This window comes from Thalassophryne amazonica, chromosome 17, assembly GCF_902500255.1.
Source record: "Thalassophryne amazonica chromosome 17, fThaAma1.1, whole genome shotgun sequence".
Lineage (NCBI taxonomy): Eukaryota > Metazoa > Chordata > Actinopteri > Batrachoidiformes > Batrachoididae > Thalassophryne > Thalassophryne amazonica.
Window position 1 is genome coordinate 19,849,922 of NC_047119.1, and position 21,587 is coordinate 19,871,508.

General features: G+C 40.3%; 1 protein-coding gene across 9 annotated transcripts in view; it reads left to right on the forward strand.

Moving 5' to 3' along the window:
- The window catches only part of nedd4l (NEDD4 like E3 ubiquitin protein ligase), a 103,730-nt gene that overhangs the window by 36,915 nt on the left and 45,228 nt on the right, over positions 1-21,587 (forward strand). For 2 of the 9 annotated variants that reach the window (XM_034191466.1, XM_034191469.1), the window contains exon 1: positions 12,986-14,313. The exons of 3 other annotated variants lie outside the window; for them this stretch is intronic. In XM_034191466.1, the coding sequence (XP_034047357.1) occupies positions 13,222-14,313 (1,092 nt within the window). In that variant the 5' untranslated portion in view covers positions 12,986-13,221. Of the gene's footprint in view, positions 1-12,981; positions 14,314-21,587 lie in introns of those variants that run through there. 4 more of the 9 variants (XM_034191465.1, XM_034191464.1, XM_034191467.1 and 1 more) reach the window with 4 other exon arrangements.

Genomic DNA, 21,587 nt, shown 5'->3' on the forward strand with positions numbered 1-21,587 from the left:
TGGTCTTGCATTTTAACAAATTATACTTAAGATTGTTTAAGTTTGTTCCACCAATCACAACCATTGTACTTGTTTTAATTAACTTTGAGGTTCACACGTTTAGTGTAATTGTAATTAAACTAATGATAAATTACTGTGTACATTTTGCTTTAAGAATGTCATTCCCTGTTGGCCATAGTGTGTTCCTCAGCTGTTACTGGTTACCTCTGCCATGGAGGTAACATTATCACAAACATATGTTTGCCTGTTAGCCTGATGACTCAGAAAGTAATGAATTGATTTCACTGAAATTTGATGAAAATGTTATGGGAATTAAGTGATTCTGTTTTGGAGGTGATCCTGAATATGTTCAGAAACTGAGATCCAGCAGAACGTTTGGCACACAGCAGTATTTAACTCAGAGTTGTGATAGGATGTTGAAGAAATTTGGTGGACAGATGAATAATGCCCTTGCAAATGAGGAACTTAATTTTGAATTTCATCCAGAACATATTTTGGATCCAGTGGTTTTAAGCTATATGAGGTCTGTCAATAAAGTAACGGTCCTTTTTATTTTTTTCAAAAACTATATGGATTTCATTCATATGTTTTTACGTCAGACATGCTTGAACCCTCGTGCACATGCGTGAGTTTTTCCACGCCTGTCGGTTACGTCATTCGCCTGTGAGCACGCCTTGGGAAGGAGTGGTCCCGCCTCCTCGTCTGACTTTCATTGTCAGGAAATGGCAGAATGAAAAGGACTTTTTTTTTCCATCAGAATTTTTTCAGAAGCTGTTAGAAACTGGCACCTGGAAACATTCGAAAAATTTATCTGGCTTTCGGTGAAAATTTTACAGGCTTCACAGAGAATAAGGTCTGTTACTACAGCTTTAAGGACCCCTTTAAGGATGCTCGGCGTGCCGCGCTCCGAGCTGCGACGACGCGGCACAAGCCATCGGGCCATTTCTAAACGGATGGCTCTGTGGATACGAGACCATCGTGTGCTCTTTCTCTGGTTATCACAAGAGCTGGACATCAGCCATTTTCCAGCAAATTTCACTTTTAACAAGAGATTTTGTCATGGAAAGCCGCACGGAGGCTTCGCGCATAAAGACCGATTCGCTTTGGAACGGAGACAACGGAACACCTCCGTTTCTGCGTGTCAGAGGACAAATTTGGACATGCCTATCTTGGCTTTCAATGCTTACCAGTCCAGTAAGTATCAGAGAAATTGTGGAGAGCTGAACATGTCCAAACTTGTCCTCTGACACGCCGAAACGGAGGTGTTCCTTTGTCTTGATTCCAAAGCGAATCGGTCTTTACGCGCGACGGTCTCGTATCCACAGAGCCATCCCTTTAGAAATGGTCCGGTGGCTTGTGCCGCGTCGTCGCAGCTCAGAGCGCGGCGCGCCGAGCGTCCTTAAAGGGGTCCTTGAAGCTATAGTAACAGACCTTATTCTCTGTGAAGCCCGTAAAATTTTCACCGAAAGCCAGATAAATTTTTCGAATGGTTTCCAGGTGCCTGTCTCTAACAGCTTCTGAAAAAATTCTGATTGGGGGAAAAAGTCCTTTTCATTCCGCCATTTCCTGACAATGAAAATCCGACGAGGGGGCGGGACCACTCCTTCCCAAGGCGTGCTCACGGGCGAATGACGTAACCGACAGGTGTGGAAAAACTCATGCATGTGCACGAGGGTTCAAGCATGTCTGACGTAAAAACATATGAATGAAATTCATATAGTTTTTGAAAAAAATAAAAAGGACCGTTACTTTATTGACAGACTTTGTATATGGCCTTGGCGGATGTATGCGCTCTCTGCATGCTTTTCAGTTATAATGGATTGTACAGTCGTAGTTACTCATAAACATTGCTCTGTCTGTGACTAGCATTTGCCGTGTGACTCATTTGTATATTTGAATGGACAGGATTTAGGAAAATAAGATATTGCTCAGAAAAAGAGGAAAAAGTGGGCAGATGTCATCTATTGGCTGCAAGTTTACAAGTTTTATCTGAAACAATTGTAGCTCACGAACAACTCCTACATTCCTCTTATGTCAGGTTTCTCAGAGTTCCTCCACAGTTGTGAACACTATTGTCATTGACTTCTGAAATTAACTCTATTTAAGCTTTCAGTTGTCATGACAACTAGATTAGATATCTGCATAATATCAACAGCTGCTTTAATGAAAACCAAAATAAAACAAACATGCAAGCCTTGGTAATTTAAAAAAACGGGAACATGGCAAGCAGGCGGGTGAGTGAAGTACTTGCTGCTATTACTGAGTAATTCCACTGCGGAAGAAATGACTGCTAATGATTGGCCTGTGTTCGTATGTGGAACCCTGTTTTACAGAAGTGGATGCCATGAGAAAGAACTGCTCAAGCTGTGCAAACACTTTCCTCTCCTTAGCACTCTGAGGCGGTGCTTTTCTGTCTGTCCCTATGTGCAGGCCAAGGCAGCTTGTCCACCATTGACTGAGCAGCAGGTTGAGCCTGTAGTTAGTCAGAACTGATGATGGCTGTGAAGTTATTCTGATTCAAAGCTATATTGGGTAGGGTTTTAGGGGTGTTCATTAGCAGAAATGTATCATTCATCACCATCTGTCATGAGTGTGTAATCACCTATAATAATGAATGTTTTCTCATGAGCTTAGACTGAGCCCTTCATATCCACATTTTATATATGCCGTACAGTGCGTGTGTGCATGCATATATATATATATATATATTATAGGAGGAGGAGGAGGAATGACAGGAAAACAGTGGATGGGAAGGAGAGGAACAGTAGGGCTTTATTAAAAAGAACACCTGAAAGTTCAGCTACAATCTGCCAGAAGGTACATCTGAGATGCAAGCCTAGATTTAATGCTTTGGTGAAAGAAAACCCTCCTCTGTACCACTTCATCATGATGCTGTATAACTGGGGACACAAAATGCAAAACATGCACTGTGCACAATTTCTCCAATCACAGCCACAGAAGCCTGTAACTTGTTCTGGGTTGTCTGGGTGTCTTGGTGGCTTTCCTCACTCTTCTCCTTCTTGCACAGTCACTCAGTTTTTGATAACTGTCTACTCCACACAGATTTACCATAGAGTGCCATACTGTTGGTATTTCTTCATAACTGAAGCAAATAAAGTTCAAGACATTCAGTGACTTGGAAATGTTCATGTATCCATCTCCTGAATTGTCTGAAGAAAACTGGCAATTAAACTGATTATTTACAGGTATTATACCAAAGGGGCTGATTACTTATGCCAGTGATTTTCAACCTTTTTTGAGCCGCGGCACCCTTTTTATATTTACAAAATCCTGCGGCACACCACTGTCATGTGTCACATGTCACGCACCACTAACTCGACTGTCTCTACACGGTGCCTTAGCACGTTAGCAACACGTGCGGTACAGATATGACGTAACATAGTATACTATAGTGATGGAGCTGTATATAAGAACTAGAGAGCGCAGTCCCATTGCTGCACACTAAATGAAAACGTCCCTTCATGGGCAGTGACATGACGTCTCCAAATCGGGCAAAATATTGACAAAGTACCCGGATGTTAATGCATTTTCATTGGAGATTCGCGACTGAACACACTCAGAAAAATGCTCGCAAAATACGTGTTAAAATGCCATTTTGTCCTGGATATCGAGCCAGTAAAATTAAATTAAATTATGTCAGGAAAGTATTAAACTTACTCTGACACACACACATTCACAAATATTAGTGTTGAAAGTTACACGGATCTGCGCTGATAAGCTACGCTGCTCGGCTGAGCTGCTGCTGTTCAACGCAGCACGGCTCCTAAAACCATTACAACACTTTTATATATATTATATTTTTACACAATTATCCTTTATTGACCGAGTTTCATTCATGAAGTCAGCGGTGTGTGTGTGCACATCTCTGTGTGTGTGGCAGCACAGCGCGGGTCATTAATCTCATTATTTTAAGGTGCAAAAAAAAAAAAACTCCCCAGTCTTGAACAATTTTTAGTCACTAACGACAAGTATTTTAACTAGACATTGGTCTAGCAGTGGAAAATATCAACTAGACATAAGTGAAATTAATGATCCGTGTCATCGGGCGACACAGGTATGGCAGGAGACATACAGCTGTTTATCATCCAAATATCACGGTCAAAGTGACAACAATAACCAAAACCACTTACTTATGGAAGGAAATATTGTCTCCCTTGTTCCTCCGTTTGTGACTTTGCCAACATGCGCAGCATTCCAGCATATTCCACCTGTTTCTTGACGAGACTAACTGAACTTCTATGCACACAAACCACTAACTTGCCCGGAATTAAAATGGCGATCACGCCTTCTTGTCGGCACACGGCTTAGCGCTACTGCGTGCTTTGCTGCCATCTACTGGAATAAAAGAGCATTACATCATTTGCCACACTATTACAGCACATACACCCGATAAAGGTGATATTTGATAATTGCCCACGGCACCCCTGACGATCGATCACGGCACGCTAGGGTGCCGCGGCACCCCGGTTGAGAATCACTGACTTATGCAACCCATCACCTTGGCTTTTATATTTTTAATTAATTTACATCAAGTTGTACAGATTTACTTTCAGTTTGAGTCTAAGGAAGATAATTTTATAAATTTTTATATTGAGAAGCCTGATCTACTTTTTGTATTTGAAATGCCATAAACAAATTAAAATGCATGAAATACCAAGGGGCTGAACTGTATATATCTACAGTGGGGAAAATAAGTACTTGACCCCCTGTCAGTTTTGCAGATTTTCCCACCTACAAATAATGGAGAGGTCTGTAATTTTTATTGTAGGTACACTTCAACTGAGAGACAGAATCTAAAAATAAATCCAGTAAGTCACATTGTATGACTTTTAAATACTTAATTTGCATTTTTTTTTTTTTGCATAAAATAAGTATTTGACCCCCTAGAAAACAGAGCTTAACAATTGGTACAGAAACATTTGTCTGTCATTACAGAGGTCAGACGTTTCCTGTAGTTCTTGACCAAGTTTTCACACACTGCAACGGGGATTTTGGTCCACTCCTCCATACAGATCTTCTCCAAATCTTTCAGGTTTGGAGTTTCAGCTCCCTCCAAAGATTTTCTATTGAGTTCAGGTCTCGAGACTGGCCAGGCCACTCCAGGACCTTGAAATGCTTCTTACGGAGCCCCTCCTTAGTTGCCCTGGCTGTGTGTTTGGGTTCATTGTCATGCTGGAAGACCCAGCCATGACCCATCTTCAATGCTCTTAGGGAAGGAGGTTGTTTGCCAAAACCTCGCAATACATGACCCCATCCATCGTCACTTCAATACGGTGCAGTCGTCCTGTCCCCTTTGCAGAAGAGCACCCCCAGAGTATGATGTTTCCACCCCCATGCTTCATGGTTGGGATGGTTTTCTTAGGGTTGTTCTCATCCTCTAAACATGGTAAGTGGAGTTGATTCCAAACAGCTCTATTTTGGTCTCATCTGACCACATAACCTTCTTCCATGCCTCCTCTGGATCATCCAGATGGTCACTGGTGAACTTCAAATGGTCCTGGACATGTGCTGGCTTGAGCAGGGGGTCAAATACTTATTTTATGCAATAAAATGCAAAAATGTCCCGTGTGTGTGTGTATGTATGTATATGTGTGTGTGTATGTATGTATATGTGTGTGTGTGTATATATATATGAGTATTTAATAGGAGATATAGGGATGAATAGATCTTGATTATAGTGGAGCACTTTGAAGTAATCACATTATGCCATTTGGCAAGCTGGGCTTGTTGCCATTGAACTACACACTGGCATTTCATTTTTTCCCTTTGCAGAACATTCTTCATAACTTCTCACACACATTCATTGACTGTTCCTAACACTGCAGTCAGTGTGCTATTGCTAAAGTAACCAGGCTGCCGGGAAACTTTTTTTTTTTTTTTGCTTGACAGTGCTTTCCATTCGAGTTTTTCCTTTGCCTTCCTTCATTCTCACCAGTCTCTTTGATGCAATCTTGCCCACAATGTTGAACAGAATTTAAAATTTTTATATTCTGTTTCTCTTTCCTAATGCGCTACAATGTTAGTGGCTGAACTATCGACATGTTGCAGCTCGCTTTTATAAAATTGTTACAGTAAAACTCACATATAATGGATTTAGGTGGACCAGTGTATTTTGTCTGTTATCAAAATCGAAATCCGTTATGTATGTAATGGATTAGTTACAGACAAGAGCCGCAGAATGATCTACGGGTAATCTCCAGCACTAATTAGGCTTACATATTTCCTTGATTAAACACCTGACTTTGAATTGGGAACTGCCTCAGTTAATGACCTGGTCAAAACTTTGGAAAAAAAAAACAAGAAAACTCCTGCCTTAAATAAGTGCTGGACATTATGTGCATTAAAAGGATTACATTTGGTCAAGTCATTCACCCCCAGTCAGTTGTGGAGTGGTACCTTAAAATCCTAAAGCCTGATTTACGCGTCTGTAACTCCGTGGACATGCAATGATGTTGACGTGCGCGTGACCCTTTTAAAGTTCTCTGTTGCATCTTTATGCAATTTACAGCAGGAACAGTTGCTTTTTCTGGATTAATTTGTCCCTCAATGAGCTCCACTTCTTTATACAATCATCAACCTCTAAACCGTCAGTATGGTACATACAATTTCCTCCATGAATTGCAGGTCATTTGAGTCTTTTTCTGACTCCGTGTTGTAATGTTGCCAAACATAATTTATCCATGATCGAAATGTAATCGGCGTGCGCACTGCAAAAACTTTTAAAATATGATGTGAGAGAAGGAGTGAAAACAAAAGTGACAAATCACAGCTCTTTGCGTGCTCAGTCACTTAGCAGGTGCACAGGTTTGCAGCCCCACAGAGGGCTCTCATCTAAAGTGGTTTGGTTTATCATACACAGCGAGTATGTGTGAAAACAAGGGCGTAGGTTTGGTCTCAGCTTTGGTAGGGACAATACCACCCCCCCCACCCCCCCCCACCCGGCCCCCCTGCTCACCACCATCACCCCCTAACCCACTCATACCATTAGACGCACAAGTACAGCATAATACATAACATATGACGACATAATGCTGAATAATTTAACACTTTATTTACAATATTAAGTGTGTAGGCAAACAAACAAATAGCTTAAATAACAAAATTGCACCCAAAATCACGAATCTATTCTATAGGCCTACACCTGAGAGAACAAGACAACAAAAAAAAAATACTTGTGGAGCTAACAAAAAAAAAAAAAAAATTTTTGCAAACAAGATGTATAATCTATTCTCTTCATCAATAATGCAGTTGTAGGTATCTGGCAACCTAATTTGCCAAAAAAAAAAAGAAGGGATTTCCAATGATATATATGGTGTATTACGGTAAACATAAGCCTGTGATGTCATAACGCAGAGGAAAAACACGGACGTTTCACACTAGTGCGCCGCTGATTCTCATTACCATAAGTTCTCATGTAAGCCCTCACTCTGAAAAATTTCAACACTGACAGCAAGCCAAGAACCCGTGCTATCCAACAGTATGCTATATGTTGCATATATTACAGTAAAGTGCGTTCGGTGACTTTTGAAACGAGGGAAAAGTATGAAAAAGAGCGCAAAAGTGACAGAAAAGTACATAGACAGACAGCAAACATAAATGTATTTTTTAAGGAAAAGGTAGGATGTTAGTGTCACTTGTGAAGGTGTGTGTGCGTGTTTGTGTGGGTGTGCAGTTTATTTTAAGTGTGGCGCACAGCATTGTTCGCAAGCCCTCCCTCCCGCCCTTCTTGTTTTTCTGCACCGGAGCAGTGTTGCCAGATATGAAATATGAAACTATAGTACCAAAACCTCAAAATTATCGTATTTTGGGAGAAATTATCGTACACAAACAAAACGCATACAACGTAGCTATTTTAGTTTTTTTTTTTTTAATTTACAAAGAATTTTATGTCACATTTTTAAACAGTAATTATATTAATGGGGAAACTATGGCACAAAAAGAATGCAAATGCACAAGCAAATGCACTACCAGACTGTGAAGTAACACAAACATGTGTTAATTACCAGACTAGAAAGAGTCGAATTCAACCTCGAGGTCGCTGTCGTCATCCGATGCCATGGCCACTTGTGCAGATTTTGTTGAACACAGAAAAAATGTTGACACCTCCATAAGGAACTTGAACTTTTTTTATTTTTCTTGTATATCTCTTTGCTCTTGTGTTTTGTTCATTTGTTATTGCATTTGTTGAAATACAGTTTCAAAAAAAAAAAAAAGATGTTGGTTGGGGAATCTTCCTGTCCTGTCCTGCAGAGATTGGATGGGAACTCATTACTTTGTATGGGGAGGGGGCGGGCTTTCAAATGACTGTCCCGGCAGCCCAAAGCCAGCAGCAGCCCTGTGTGTGGTGTGTCTTTGATGCCGCCTGAGTGCAACGCCTGCAAAATGATTCTTGGGTGTCAGAGAGAGATGCGTGTTTGGGCAACCAACTGAAATTATCGTACATATTGGGTTTTTTCCCATTATAGATCGTACATAGTACAGATGGCAAAACTATCGTACAAATACGATAATTATCGTACATCTGGCAACACTGCACCGGAGCCACCCATCCTCTGCACTCCGGGACCTCCCACTTTACAAATTAAGCACTGCCTGCCACGAGATGCGCTTTGTTTACGTCCATGTGAGAAGAACGTGAGCCAATGAAATTGCAACATGGGTAACCCTGTCATTCTGGCACGTCGAAAACACAAAACGTGACGACTAAAATTATAGTATCGAGTTTTCAAAAAAATAGTGAATGATTTTGTTATATAAACAAAAATGCTAAATATTGGTAGGGACTATTTTGCCATCCCAAAATATTGGTTGTGACTTGTCCCTATGGTCCATATGCAAACCTACGCCCCTGTGTGAAAATGTGCAGCAAGCAGCATTTTGTTAATAATCAACGGCCTTGAATTATGGCCTGCCTCATTTAGGTGCTGGGTCTGAGCATGGTTTGAAAAAAATTAATTCCCAGACTTTGAATCAAGGAAATACATGCCCCACTTTTCTTAAATTGGTGAGTGTCAGTGCTAAATTCCATTTTTGTACCTCTGTTACTGGACACGTCCAGACTGCTCTGGCCGGTACATGCGAGGGGTTTTTAATGGGAATACATAGCCATGGGGCGGGATGTTTTGTCTGATGTGAACGAAAATCAGTTATATACAGTTTATTACATAGAAAAACATTGGGACTTTTGCTTTTGTCCAGTGAGGTATGAATATGCAGTTTATATGATGACGGTATAAGCGAGTTTTATGGGCCTTTCACACTGAATCTGTCAGATGTGTCAAAAATCGGTCTAAAAAGCATTATTTTCAATGAGACGCGTTGCGTTTTAGATGCGTCGTGTCAAAAGCCGAGCTAAACCGACGCATCTGACGGGAGCGTGCATTGCCGCTTGTCAGCAGGCTGACGGAGTCAAAGTTCAATCCAACTTCCGACTTGCTGAGCTGTGACATACCTTTGCGTTGTCCAATAGGAACGACGCGTCGGGCCAAAACACGGAAGACGGGTGGCAGAAACCACTGATCTCTACAAAATGGACAGTGCAGAAACAACTGATCTGTGCAAAACATATGTGTCACAGGACTCCTCATTTATGGAGCAGTTTTCTGAAGAAAAATCCTTCGAAATGTTTTTTGTTGTTGTTACCTCATTATTTCTGATTACTGTGATTACTGTTTAAAAAAAAAAGTTTATAACACTTGTAATTAAAATAGCTAAATAAATCAATAAATGGTTCTTTAGAAACCTTTCGTCTGTAAATTAAAACCACCTGTTATTTCAGATTATTTAATTTCTTGTTTAACATAAGGAACCTTGGACATTTATTTTTAGACAAAACATGGACATTTGTACATTTTTTTAAGTCTGGTAGATTATTTATATCTCATTTTAACCAGAAAAACAGACACTGTAAATAAATACTAATGTTTATTATAAATGCAACAGGAAATAATTTAACAATGACTGCAGTGTGATTGTAAAGTAGGATTTCTGTGACATAAACCTCATGATTTTTTTTATTTATATATATATATATATATATATGGTCATTTCAACTTGTAATTTCGCCAAAATATGTAACTGCCTTTAATGTTGTTATCAGGACAGTCATTTCTAAAATATGAATTTGAGCACAATAAGTGGAGAGCTTCTACCTGTGCAAATGTCTTTTGACTTTGATTTCGTGGGCATTTTTAATGATCTGTTCATTTATTGTTAAAATATAAAATAAAACAGCTTTTTAAAAAATAATAAAATAGTTGCTGTTCAAAGAGCCTTTTATTTAGAAGCAGGTGATGTTCTGCTGGATTCTCGGGACCAGATGAAGGTCTCTTCTGCAGCTTTGAACTCTGGTGGTTTTTCTGAAAAGCAGAGATGTTTTCTTTCGACTGGACTTCGTGGTGTTCAGCTCATCAATGGAAGTTTGGTTGTCTGCACAGCAAATGTTCCTGATTGGGGCAAATAAAAATATTTCTTTAAATATAAAGAAACACTAAACAGTTTATATATACAAAAGGGGAAAAAACGGGAAAAAAAAAAACGATGGAAAAAACGCCCCAAAAAATAAGTTATTTAAAGTTGAGCTTTTGTGGTGTCTGAAAAAAGCTGTAGCTTTATTTGGTAAAAAATAAAAAGACTGAACCATTTAGAAATTAAAGTGTTCACTCAGATCAACTGTGCTAAAAGGCTACGCTAACGTTAGCAAACCTTCAAAGCAGTTCAGTAAACGTCACGTTTTATTTTTACATTATTCTCACCTTGATAAAGCTGCAGAACTAAACTCCGTTGGGCAAACTGGGACTTCGCATATATCCAAAAAGTGGGAGATTTCGGATTGAGTGGGTTTGCTCCATCACCCCGGCTGCCTGCCTCGGTCTGCCCAGTGATGATGCCTGAAGGCTGGCTTCTCCGCGCGGGTAGGCCTGCTGTCGCGGTTCGATCGATATCCTACCAAGTTGTCGGTCCTCCCTCGGTCGGTGGTCACTCCGAGGGAGTGGGGAAAAAAAAGCTTCTCCCAGCAGGGTGATGGGAGAATCTTTCAACTGCTGTTTTTTAAAGCTTTTTTTTGTGGTTCAGGCGACGCAAATTCAAGATGGCGATCGCTGAACTTTTTCAGATTGTGGAAACAGCCAGAGTGTGACGTGGCAATCTCCGCCCCCCACCTTTTTTTTTTTTTTTTTTTTTTTTTTTTTTGCCGCTTCCAAAGTGACGCGTCTGACGTCATGCGTCGGATGCGTTTTCCAACGGATTCCCATGCGTTGACTGATTGGCCTGACGGATTCAGTGTTAAAAGCCCATTACTGTATATTGAGGGAGAGGACCTGGTCACAGTTCTAAGATAAGTTTTGTGCATGCATTCCCCCCTAACTCTGGCCTCAGTGATAAAGAAGTCCACAAAGGAAAAAAAAAAGTCATATTGCTTTAATTCAAATAAACTTCATACATGTATACTCAAGTTGCTGCACTCGGTCCATACAAAAAAGGCAGAGGTCTGATATTCCCATACAGACCGAGAAAGCGAGGCTAGTAATTTGTTTATTATGGCTGTTGGGAGCTGCTTTCATCTTGTTGGTGTTCATTTTGCACGTCCACTTCAAGCTCATTTCCTGTTAATTCCTGCAATTCAAACTCGTCAGTGTAATAAAATTTGATCGGAGAACGGTCCTCTTCACCGCTCATAATTTCTTTGTTCGCTTTTTGTTTAGTTTTATTTTGAGCCGTGAAAATTGTAAACAAAGTTGTAGTAATGGTCTGATATGGGAAAATATCAGACCGGTAATCAGTCAATCAAAGCATGTGTTGCGTCGCAGCCATATAATAATCTGTTTTGAGGTAGAATTCATACTCCTTTGTCATCCAGAGATAAGGTGTCGGTTTCACCTTCTTATGTTGTAGCCACATGTATTTTACTAAACACACTTTGCATTGCAGTGTGGTACCTCAGCTGAGTCTTATCTGCAGCAGTGTTTGGTGTGGCCTGTAAAAACCCCAGACAGTTAAATGTTCAACTGTGTATGGGATGCATCGTGTGTGTACTCTTATTTGCAGAATTCTTTCCTTCTCCTGAGAGGATTGCAGTGTTTGCTTTCCGAAAGCTGCAGTTCCTCTCTGTATTGCATGTGTTTTGTTTTTTCCCCTCGGCCCATTTTTAGCATGAACTTCCTTATCTGTCTGTATAAACAAAGCTATTTGTAAAGTTAGTTTGTAATGTACTGTTGGTTGGATATTTGGGGAGTTTGGTGGTCCACAAGAGGTTTTGTCCTTGGTCTGAAAAAGTTTGAGAAGCACTGCTTTAGCTTCTTCCCTTTCCTCTCCTGGGGGCTGTGGATGATTCCTTGCGCGGATTAGTAACTAATGTAATGATCTTAAAATTATTTATTTTCTTTTAGCTTCTCTCATTTCCTTGGGATCACTATGCTGTATTAATATAACTTTTTAATAAGACCAATTTGTTTGAGAGAATTTAGTTCTTGACAATGACCTCACCATAAGCAACTTTACAGTTTTATATACTGTAAGAATGAGTTGTAGGCATAGTGATATGCTAATCAAGTTGCAGAGTACTTAACTGTTTATCACACACGCTGTGTCGCAGTGGAATTAAAAGGGGTTAAAACAGATCTTAGAGCCTGTTGTAGGTGCAATGTTTGGATCTAGTTGTCACATGAGGGCAGCATGTGGTCGTAACAGGAGGTGGTGGGTCTGTTTGTAGTCACGTGACTGACAAGCAGCACACTGTCACCTCGGAAACCAGGAGCGCCGCTCTTATCCAATCATGTCAGGAATGTTGATCGTCACTCAGCTCGGGCTATTTCTGCTTTCTGTCGCTAGTGTTGGTACCACTTAGCGTGATATACAAGGATCCCTCTTTTTGTTTATTTCTATCTTTTGGCTTCACTCTGACACTCGTAAATGAACAGTGAAAAATATTTTTTCTTAGTTGTCTTTGTCTGGCTGTTTAGTTTCTGTGGAGTGAATTTGATCCTTCGCTTTCCTCCACAAAGTTTGCTGTGGAAGGAAAGTTGTAGAACAGACTCGAGCAGGGTGGGAGGGTGGATGGGTGAGAGTGAGGGGAAGAAAAAAGGGGATCAGTTATCTAGCCTGCCAAAGAGAGACGTAGGCGACATTAAGAGACAGAGACGGGAGCTAGAGAAGAGAACTAAAAATCCAGTAAGAGAGTAGCAACAGGAGACAGCAGTGAAAATGGCCCAACGTCTGCGTCTGTACTTTGGCTCAGGCCGCAGTAACACAGCCCCAGAAATACTGGAAGGAGACTCTGAGGAGCAGCAGAACGACAGCGATGTTGCCATGACTTTCCACATGCAGCCACGTCCAGTATCGAGGCCATTTCAAGACTCGGCAACGCAACAGGTTCCACATAGGTTTTTTGGTTTTCGTTCAGAGCCGCTTAAACGGAGTTCCTCCATGTTTATTCCCCAGCTCACCCCTTCTGTTGAACCGCGGCCCACCAAGAGCTCCTCTGTGCAGATTTCCCTCCAGCGCTCCAGTGGATCAGACAATGGAGATTCAAGCAGACACGCTGATGATACTCCACCACCCTGTTATACTCCTCAAGAGCCTGCGCCTGCCTATACTGAACCACATATCCAAGATTTTCCAAGGCAGCCACCTCCTCCATACTACAGCCCAGATCCTTCGAACTCGTACATTTTCCATGCAGAGCTGAACCAGCCCAAACGCAGGGTCTTTAATATTGGTTCAAATGGTTATAACAGAGCTCAACCTGCTGCTGGTGGAATCTGCATTCAGAGGAACTCTTTAGACGGCTCTGACCTAAAGCATTTCAGAATTCTTCCTTGCGGTGCAACCAGCTGGTCGGTACAGCAGCAAAGTTTGGACCAGTGCTCTGGAGTTAATGGTAGAACACAGAGACTAGTGTTTCAGCTCCAGCAGAACTTGAACCAGGATGAGAGCCAAGGCAGGCAACAGGCTGCTTCATCCCAGGAAGAATGTACTGATGTTGATTTAGCCAGCACAAATGATAGCCACATGGTGCGTTACCCCAGAATCCGACTGGAGAAAGGCTTACCTCACCGGACTCTCTCCCTGGAGAATCAAAACAAGGAAACCTGCGCAGATGGCTGTTCTCTGGAGGAGAACCAGGTAGACATGGACACCCAGAGAATGGAAGCTGGAAACAGATCAAAAGGTTGTACTTTCACAATCAGCAGGGGCACTCACAGAAGACAACCTAGATTCAAGATATACTTGACCTCGGGTGGAGGTGGAGATGAAGATGACAGTTGTGGTAATGATTTGATGAGCTATAGAAAGGTAAGATTTTTTTTTTTCAACCTTTCTTTTGCTGTTTCCTTTATATTTGGAATTATAAAGATCCACCAAATGATTTGTGGCCATGATACAGTTTTACTCAAGAGAAATGAGCTTCAGAAGCAGATATCATCTTACATTTGGCTGAGTGCATGATCGCTTACGACCTGGACATATCAGTACAGAACCAGAGTGCAGTTTGTGCTACGTAACTTTTGCAAACCTAATACCATGTCTGTAGGATTTAGCAAATCCCTGATGGTAATATTACAATATTTCACTCCCCGAGCCATACCTCAGTGAGGCTGTCTGGTGCAGGAAAAGGGTGGCAACATTCTGAGAAGTGAAAAAGCACAAGGAACAGTTGGTGAGCTAAAGTATGTGTACTGGCTCTGTTTCACTTCTTGACCTCAGGCATTTGAAATTTTTCACACATCAGCCAACTCAAAGGAGCAGTGAAAGGAAAATGGGAATATGTTTATGGATAAAAGGATCATTTCTCCTGATGCACTTGTTGCCTTGTTTTACAGAAATGGGACACTCAGGTTAGGTAATACTCTTAACAGCAGTCAGTGCTCTTTGACAGTTGGCTGTTTCTATCTTTAGTCTGTTTCGAGGTGGTTGTTGATTTTGAAAATGAGCATGCGGCATGTCCTGTTTGGCTCTGTGCTGGTAAGGATCTGAACACCCTCATCTGCTCTGTTTTTGATTAAGACTCAAGGTATTATTACAGCCCAAATGACGATCATACCGTTTAACACGTTATGACCTGAGGTGATGCTGCTGTCTGACATGTTGCTCAAAACCGAGTGAAAACTCTTTTTTTCAGCAAAATGGATCTAAAGCTTTTTTTTTTTTTTTTAAGGGAATATACTTTGCAGTTTTGCTTTTCTTTTGGTTTTAATTTTGATTTCTTTTTTCCTGGGGGGGCAAAAATCAGAAACTAGGATTTGTTATAGGTATTGATGCTATGCCTTTTCTCTCATCTTGTATTTGTATCCCAGCGTAATCGCAGCATTTTAGTTCGCGGCAACTACTGCCCCAGGCTGCGTGTCTGAACTAGTGGATCATCACTAGTGCAGCAGATAACAGAATATTTACAGAAGAATTGTTCAAATGGTGATACAAGCACCCAAGTCAACACAAATACTCCTTAGATGTTGCTCTTTTGAAAAAAACAACAGGTCACTTGAATTTTCAATAGGCGGCCAGGTAGGGGTCAATTAAAGAATTACACAGGGGTCAAAATTTAAAAAATATTCCAATCATATTGAAAGGTATACCACATTATTTGTCTTAACATAAATATTCCAAAAAGGTATAGTTTGAACTATATGACTGAATGTTATGGGGTAAAAAAAAAAGCAAGAATGCTGACAAAGGTCAGTTTGTACAGGGGTCAAAAGTTAAAATTGCTCCAATTTTTATAAAACGGGATGCAAATTATTGGTTGAGTTAATAGGGTTTTAGTTTAGTTTTTAGTTTGCACCATGTGTCATGCTTAGTTGTCACATTACAGGGTAACTGTACTGTAATCGCATAATTTTTGCAGTTAATTTTATTTTTTTATTTTCTTTTTTTGGGTAAATGGAGTCTCCTAATTTTGGCTGTTTTAAAGCCACCCCTCCCCACTCTTCATGTCCATTTGGTGGTGCACCAAGAAGGGTTTTAATTAATGTGGCACTCCCAAGCAAAAAGTGGGAGCAGAAAAAAGGGGGAAAAATTCTGCACTTAGCATCATTGACATTGTAAATAATTGTTAAATATTAGGTTATATAATTTAAAAAGTATTTGTAGTTTTTTTGTCATAATTCTTCTGTAGTATGTGACTGTAGTGATTAGACCCTTTATGAGAGTTTTTTTTTTTTTAGAAATTTCCTCTGAAATGACAAACGCAAAAGTAGAATACTCTTGACCACACAATAAAGGAGCCATTAATTTGTACCAAATGATACAAATGCTTTTAAATTATTGTGAAATTGAGTTGACATCAACTGTAGACATTCTCTGGTTCAGCAGTGATGATTAATGATATGCACGTTGCCATAGGTTAACAAAAGCTGAGGTGGCTGACAACTAATCAAAGTGCCCTTGAATTACAGTTAAGAACCTTCAAATTTAAAACCCTGCCAGAAGGGTTGATGTTTGGAAGTAAGGAAACTCACTTTTAGCCTGGAGGCTATTTGTTGTTCATTAACTATGGATGTTTTATTAAATATTATAATTCTCAGAACTGGTTCATTTGCATTTATGTCAGAAAAGAAAAAAAAAAATTTGTGAGGTGAAAAAGTTGCAGATCTGTGAGGAAAAAATTGTTGTGTGGGCTTTTTTTTTTCTCATGGAAACACTCCCCAGACCAAACGCATACAGTCAGCAACTTGATCATATCTCCATTTTGTCATCTGAATGAGAAGAGGTTTGTGTGCGCACTCTAGAGAGGGAGACAGAGACAGGGATGAGCTGCTTCTTTTTCATTATTTGCACAAGCTTTTTGTAAACATTTGTGTTTAGACCATTACATATATATATATGTGTGTGTGTGTGTGTGTGTGTATGTATTGCTGACACAGCACTTTATTTTTGCACTCCCTGCAAACAGAAACTTGGGATCATGATCACAGAGATGTAGTTCATGCCATATATGCATTTATTTTACCAAATTTTCAGTCTAAAAGCATCTGTCTGAAATGCGTCATGAAGAGTGGAAAAGACGAGTGAGTTGTACAACTCATTCGACCTCCCAAAGTAGTTGGGGGGAAAAAAGCAAAATCTTATAGTCCATAAAATACGATACTCATGTTTGACATGAAGCATTGTGTTTGCCCAGTACAGCCCAGTTTCTCATGCAACAAGGACATCCTCTTAGATCATATTGTCCAGTCATCCCCAACTGGTCATCTGAAGTCAGAGTTTCCCTTTTTAAAGCCCTGCTATGCTATGAATGCATGTTGGTGTGAATATGTGTATGCGTGTGCCAGCTAGACTGGCTGCAGACAGTTATGCCAATATACCTTGGACTCTACACAGTCCTGCTCAGAACCCACATGTTGCTATTCAGAAAGCCCAGCTATATTTGCCTAATGGGATGTTGAGATTGCTGGGGTTGGATTCTCTCTGTGGTTTTGTCCTCTGTCCTTTGGAAGAGATTAAACTTTTTATGGCTGTGAAGGGCTTTTCCCATTCATCTTAGATTTCAGAGTTGCAGAGCTTGTAATTCAGTTGCGTCACCATGGTGGCTGTTGAGTAGATGAGGTAGAATTTTGAGTTCATCGTGCCAAACTGGATGTGTTTGAAGTTGCCCTGTAGTATTCCTTTATGACAGAAACCTCAGTCTCATCACATTAAGGGCCAGAGGGTACATGTTTTCCTTCTAACGATAGATTCCACATGCTGATATCAGTGATTGAAACTATTTTAAGTAGAGAGGACACATTCATCAGTGGAATAACCTGCTGATGTTCCTGGTATGATTGATAACCTGCACTGTCTTTACCTTTTATGGAACAAGCTCGAGACAACTGACTTATATTCCCCTTTATGGCAGTGAGGCAGAGCCACAGCCAGATGAAGTTAAGTTGTCTTCTAACTTCTTTTTGGTTGGATGTTTGGTATTGTCTTCTTAGTTGTGTCACATTTTTATATCATATTATTCTATATTTAGTGCTGTTTACCGTGTAATTGTCTTTTTGCCTACTTTGTTTCTCTCGCCTCCTCCTTATGGTGGCTCCCCCTCGATTTTTGACATCCTCTCTCTAAATGTAAGTCAGACCTGGGAGGCAACTAGAAGCTCCTCTGTGACCCTTTGATGACACTACAGTTACTAGACCCTTCTGCATAAGTACACCCAGAGATAAAAGTGGTGATGAATTTGAAAATGGTTTCCCAATGACCTGTGAGCTATTGTACATAGAAAATTGCTGCTTCCACCAAATTACAGTTTCATTAAGTACCACTATTGCTGACAAGCACAACAATCACAGCAAATGGCATTTCCATGTCAACACTAAAAGCAGGGTTCTCCCCAAAAATGTTTAATATAGCGGTGCTGTTAGCAATTATCACAGAGGTGGCACGTTTTTGGCATGTTTCCAAAATATTAGACAGTCAGGTACATAAACTCACAGTAACACCCAAATCATGAGCTCACAGCAACATTTCTTGAAACTAAAACAGTTACATGTACATTTCTATCATAGATTTGATTAAAGAATGCTCAGTTCAGTAATGTCACACAGTGATATTACCGTATTTTCCGGACTATAAGTCGCACTTTTTTACATGTTTTGGCCGGGGGTGCGACCTATACTCCGGTGCGACTTATAAATGAAAAATATACTGGTAGGATCTCAATTAATTTACTGTAACAAAACAATTTTACGTGACAGAGTCGATCTATGTTTTAAAATGGCCACCGGAAAAGGAAATGCAATGCATCATGGGCACTGTAGTATGACGGCCATCCTATAGTTCACGCTGGTCGCGATAACCAATCAGAGAACAGAACTTTGGATGCGTATTCCTCACCTCACCCACAGCGTGTGAAGCTGACGAACACGGTGCTTGCTGTTATTCCGGCATGGCGAACAGAACAGCTTCAACCCTTGGATATCAGTGTGAGCAGAGTGTTTAAGTTGACGCTGAGAGCTGCGTGGGAGCATTGGGTGAGCGACCGCGGAGGATTAGCGTGTGCACTAGGAAGGAGCTGGCGTCGATGATTGTGAAAAGCGTTTGAAGCAGACGAACATGGTGTTTATTCCGGGACGGCTAACAAGACAGCTTCAACCCTTGGATATCAGTGTGAGCAGAGTTGACGCTGAGAGCTGCATGGGAGCACTGAGCGACGGCGGAGGATTAGCGTCTGCACTTGGAAGGAGCTGGATCGACACCGCTGGGTGGTCATGAGCTGCGCAGGTAGGTGCTGCATGGTTCGGCTCACAATGTGGTCCGCAAAATACAAACATATCTGTAGGTAAAATGCAGCTCACGAGAGGGCACTCGAGGCTTGTGTGACTGTTCCTGCGACTTCTGACTACCATAGAAAAATAAAAATTTTAACGTTACTGATAACTTAACAAGACAACGGAGAAGGCCCGAAAAAATGCCACCAAAAAGAAAATCATACTCTGCAGATTACAAGTTGCGACTGGTGAAATATGCATCTGAAAACGGTAGCCGTCACAATATTATCTGAACTTTTCATGTTAACATACCTGTATGTCCATGGGACTTATAGTCCAGTGGACCTTATTTATGGTTTATTTTTCTTTATAATGGATAAAGTGGCTGGTGTGACTTATACTCCGGTGCGACTTATTTCTGGTTTGTTTTTCTTTATAATGGATAAAGTGGCTGGTGCGACTTATACTCTGGTGCGACTTATAGTCCGGAAAATACGGTACTTAAATACATTTAATAAAATACAATGCACATTGAACTGACTCTGTGTCAGCTATCAATCGTATTGGGACAGGTTCATCCAGGAGTCAGCAACACCTTATGATGTCCTCATGTATTGTAATAAATATTCCAGAGAAAGGCAAGAGCTTCTCTCAAAATTTTACAGAATAGGTTTCAAAGAAGTTTCTGTAGGAAGATTTTTAGCCATAGGGTCAACTTGGAGGGTGAAGTGTTGGATTTTTAAATATGTGAAAGAAACTGGACTCATTGAGCGCATGTAACAGACTGATGCAGAAGGTGGGAGCAATGGAACAGTAAGAATGCCAGCTGCTGTTAAATGCCATAGAAGAAGAGAGGTGCACTTGGTTTATTTCACAGGGGCGAGTTTTGAGGTCGGAACACATTTCCGCATGAAATGCCTCAAGAAACTACCAAAAAATAAATAAAAGTACTTAATTTACTCATATTGGTTGTTTGTCTGGGTAAATCATCGGACTTGGACCCAATGATTGTGGAGCTTTTCTAATTTCCTCAGTGGAGTGTGTCCGAGACAAAAACAAACGTGTTTTCGTCATGGCTAGTGATCAGCTATCGCGCCCCTGTTCAAAAACTGCTGAAGTTTGATGACACAGAGATGTGAAGAAATTCAATTTTGCCACCAGAAAAAAAAACAGGTAAAATAAACAGAACTTTGCGAATATTTGCAAGGGCTCGAACGGGCCATCATTTTATAAATTGTAGTGGCCCGACAGTGGGCCAAATTGCCACCAGGCAAGCAAGCAAATGGCAATGTCGAGCCCTGTCAAATAAAAAATAAATAAATAAATCATCTTGAGATGACGACAGAGTATAACAGTGCTGTGCTGAGACTGTAACGGCGCAGCGGCATTATTCCATTGTCTGGGGAGAAGCCTGAAATGCCATTGTCAGAAGTGCACACAATTGTTCTCTCCACACTCAAATGGATAGCCTCATCGTCTTAACTATCCCGTTATTGTGAACACTGGATTATACACGCTTCACTTTTTTCCACATTATGTTACAGCCTTACTCCAAAATGGAAGAAATTCATTTTTTCCTCAAAATTCTACACACAATACCCCAGAATAATAATGTGATAAAAGTTTGAAATTTTTGCAAATTTATTAAAACAAACAGAAAACTACTAAGACATCACATGTACGTAAGTGTTCACAGCCTTTGCCACAAAGCAAAAAATTAACCCTCAGGAGTTTGTGTGTGTGTGTGTGTGTGTGTAATATATTCTAGTGTGTTGCCTGTGGGGATCCATGGGCTCTGGATTGAGTAGTGTTTATAAAATAGATGGCTGACATTTTTCAAGGGTGGTAATAAATTAAACAAAGCTTGTATAATGAGTTGGAATAACACATGGGTCTAGAATGTTTTTACAACCTCAACAGTTTTTAGAAGAGGAACTTGACCCTTTTATTTCCTGTTAATTATGTAATTTTTATGTTAATTTACTGTCTTCATCTGTTTAAATTGTTTAGGTTCTTATTATCATATACAGTTATTATTTTATTATTACTTCTATTTTGTCATTTGACTTTTAAATGGACCACAATGGAAATAAGTTTTTTCACTTTCTTGTGTCATCCATGTATTTGTAATATATTTACAATTACATTATATACTTAAATTTAACCTTCTAAATAAAATCATGCACTCATGCTTTTAATATAAAGACGATTTACCACCCCCTGCTGGAATGGCGTGTGAGTACAGAATGTAGTTGGCAACGTCCATTGTTCAATGTTATTAGCTAATATCCGTGGCTTCTCCAAAAATATTAGTCCTATCAACATTCCGTTTTGGCGGCAGTCATCTTTTACCCAAAATACATAAGCATACCAAACGGC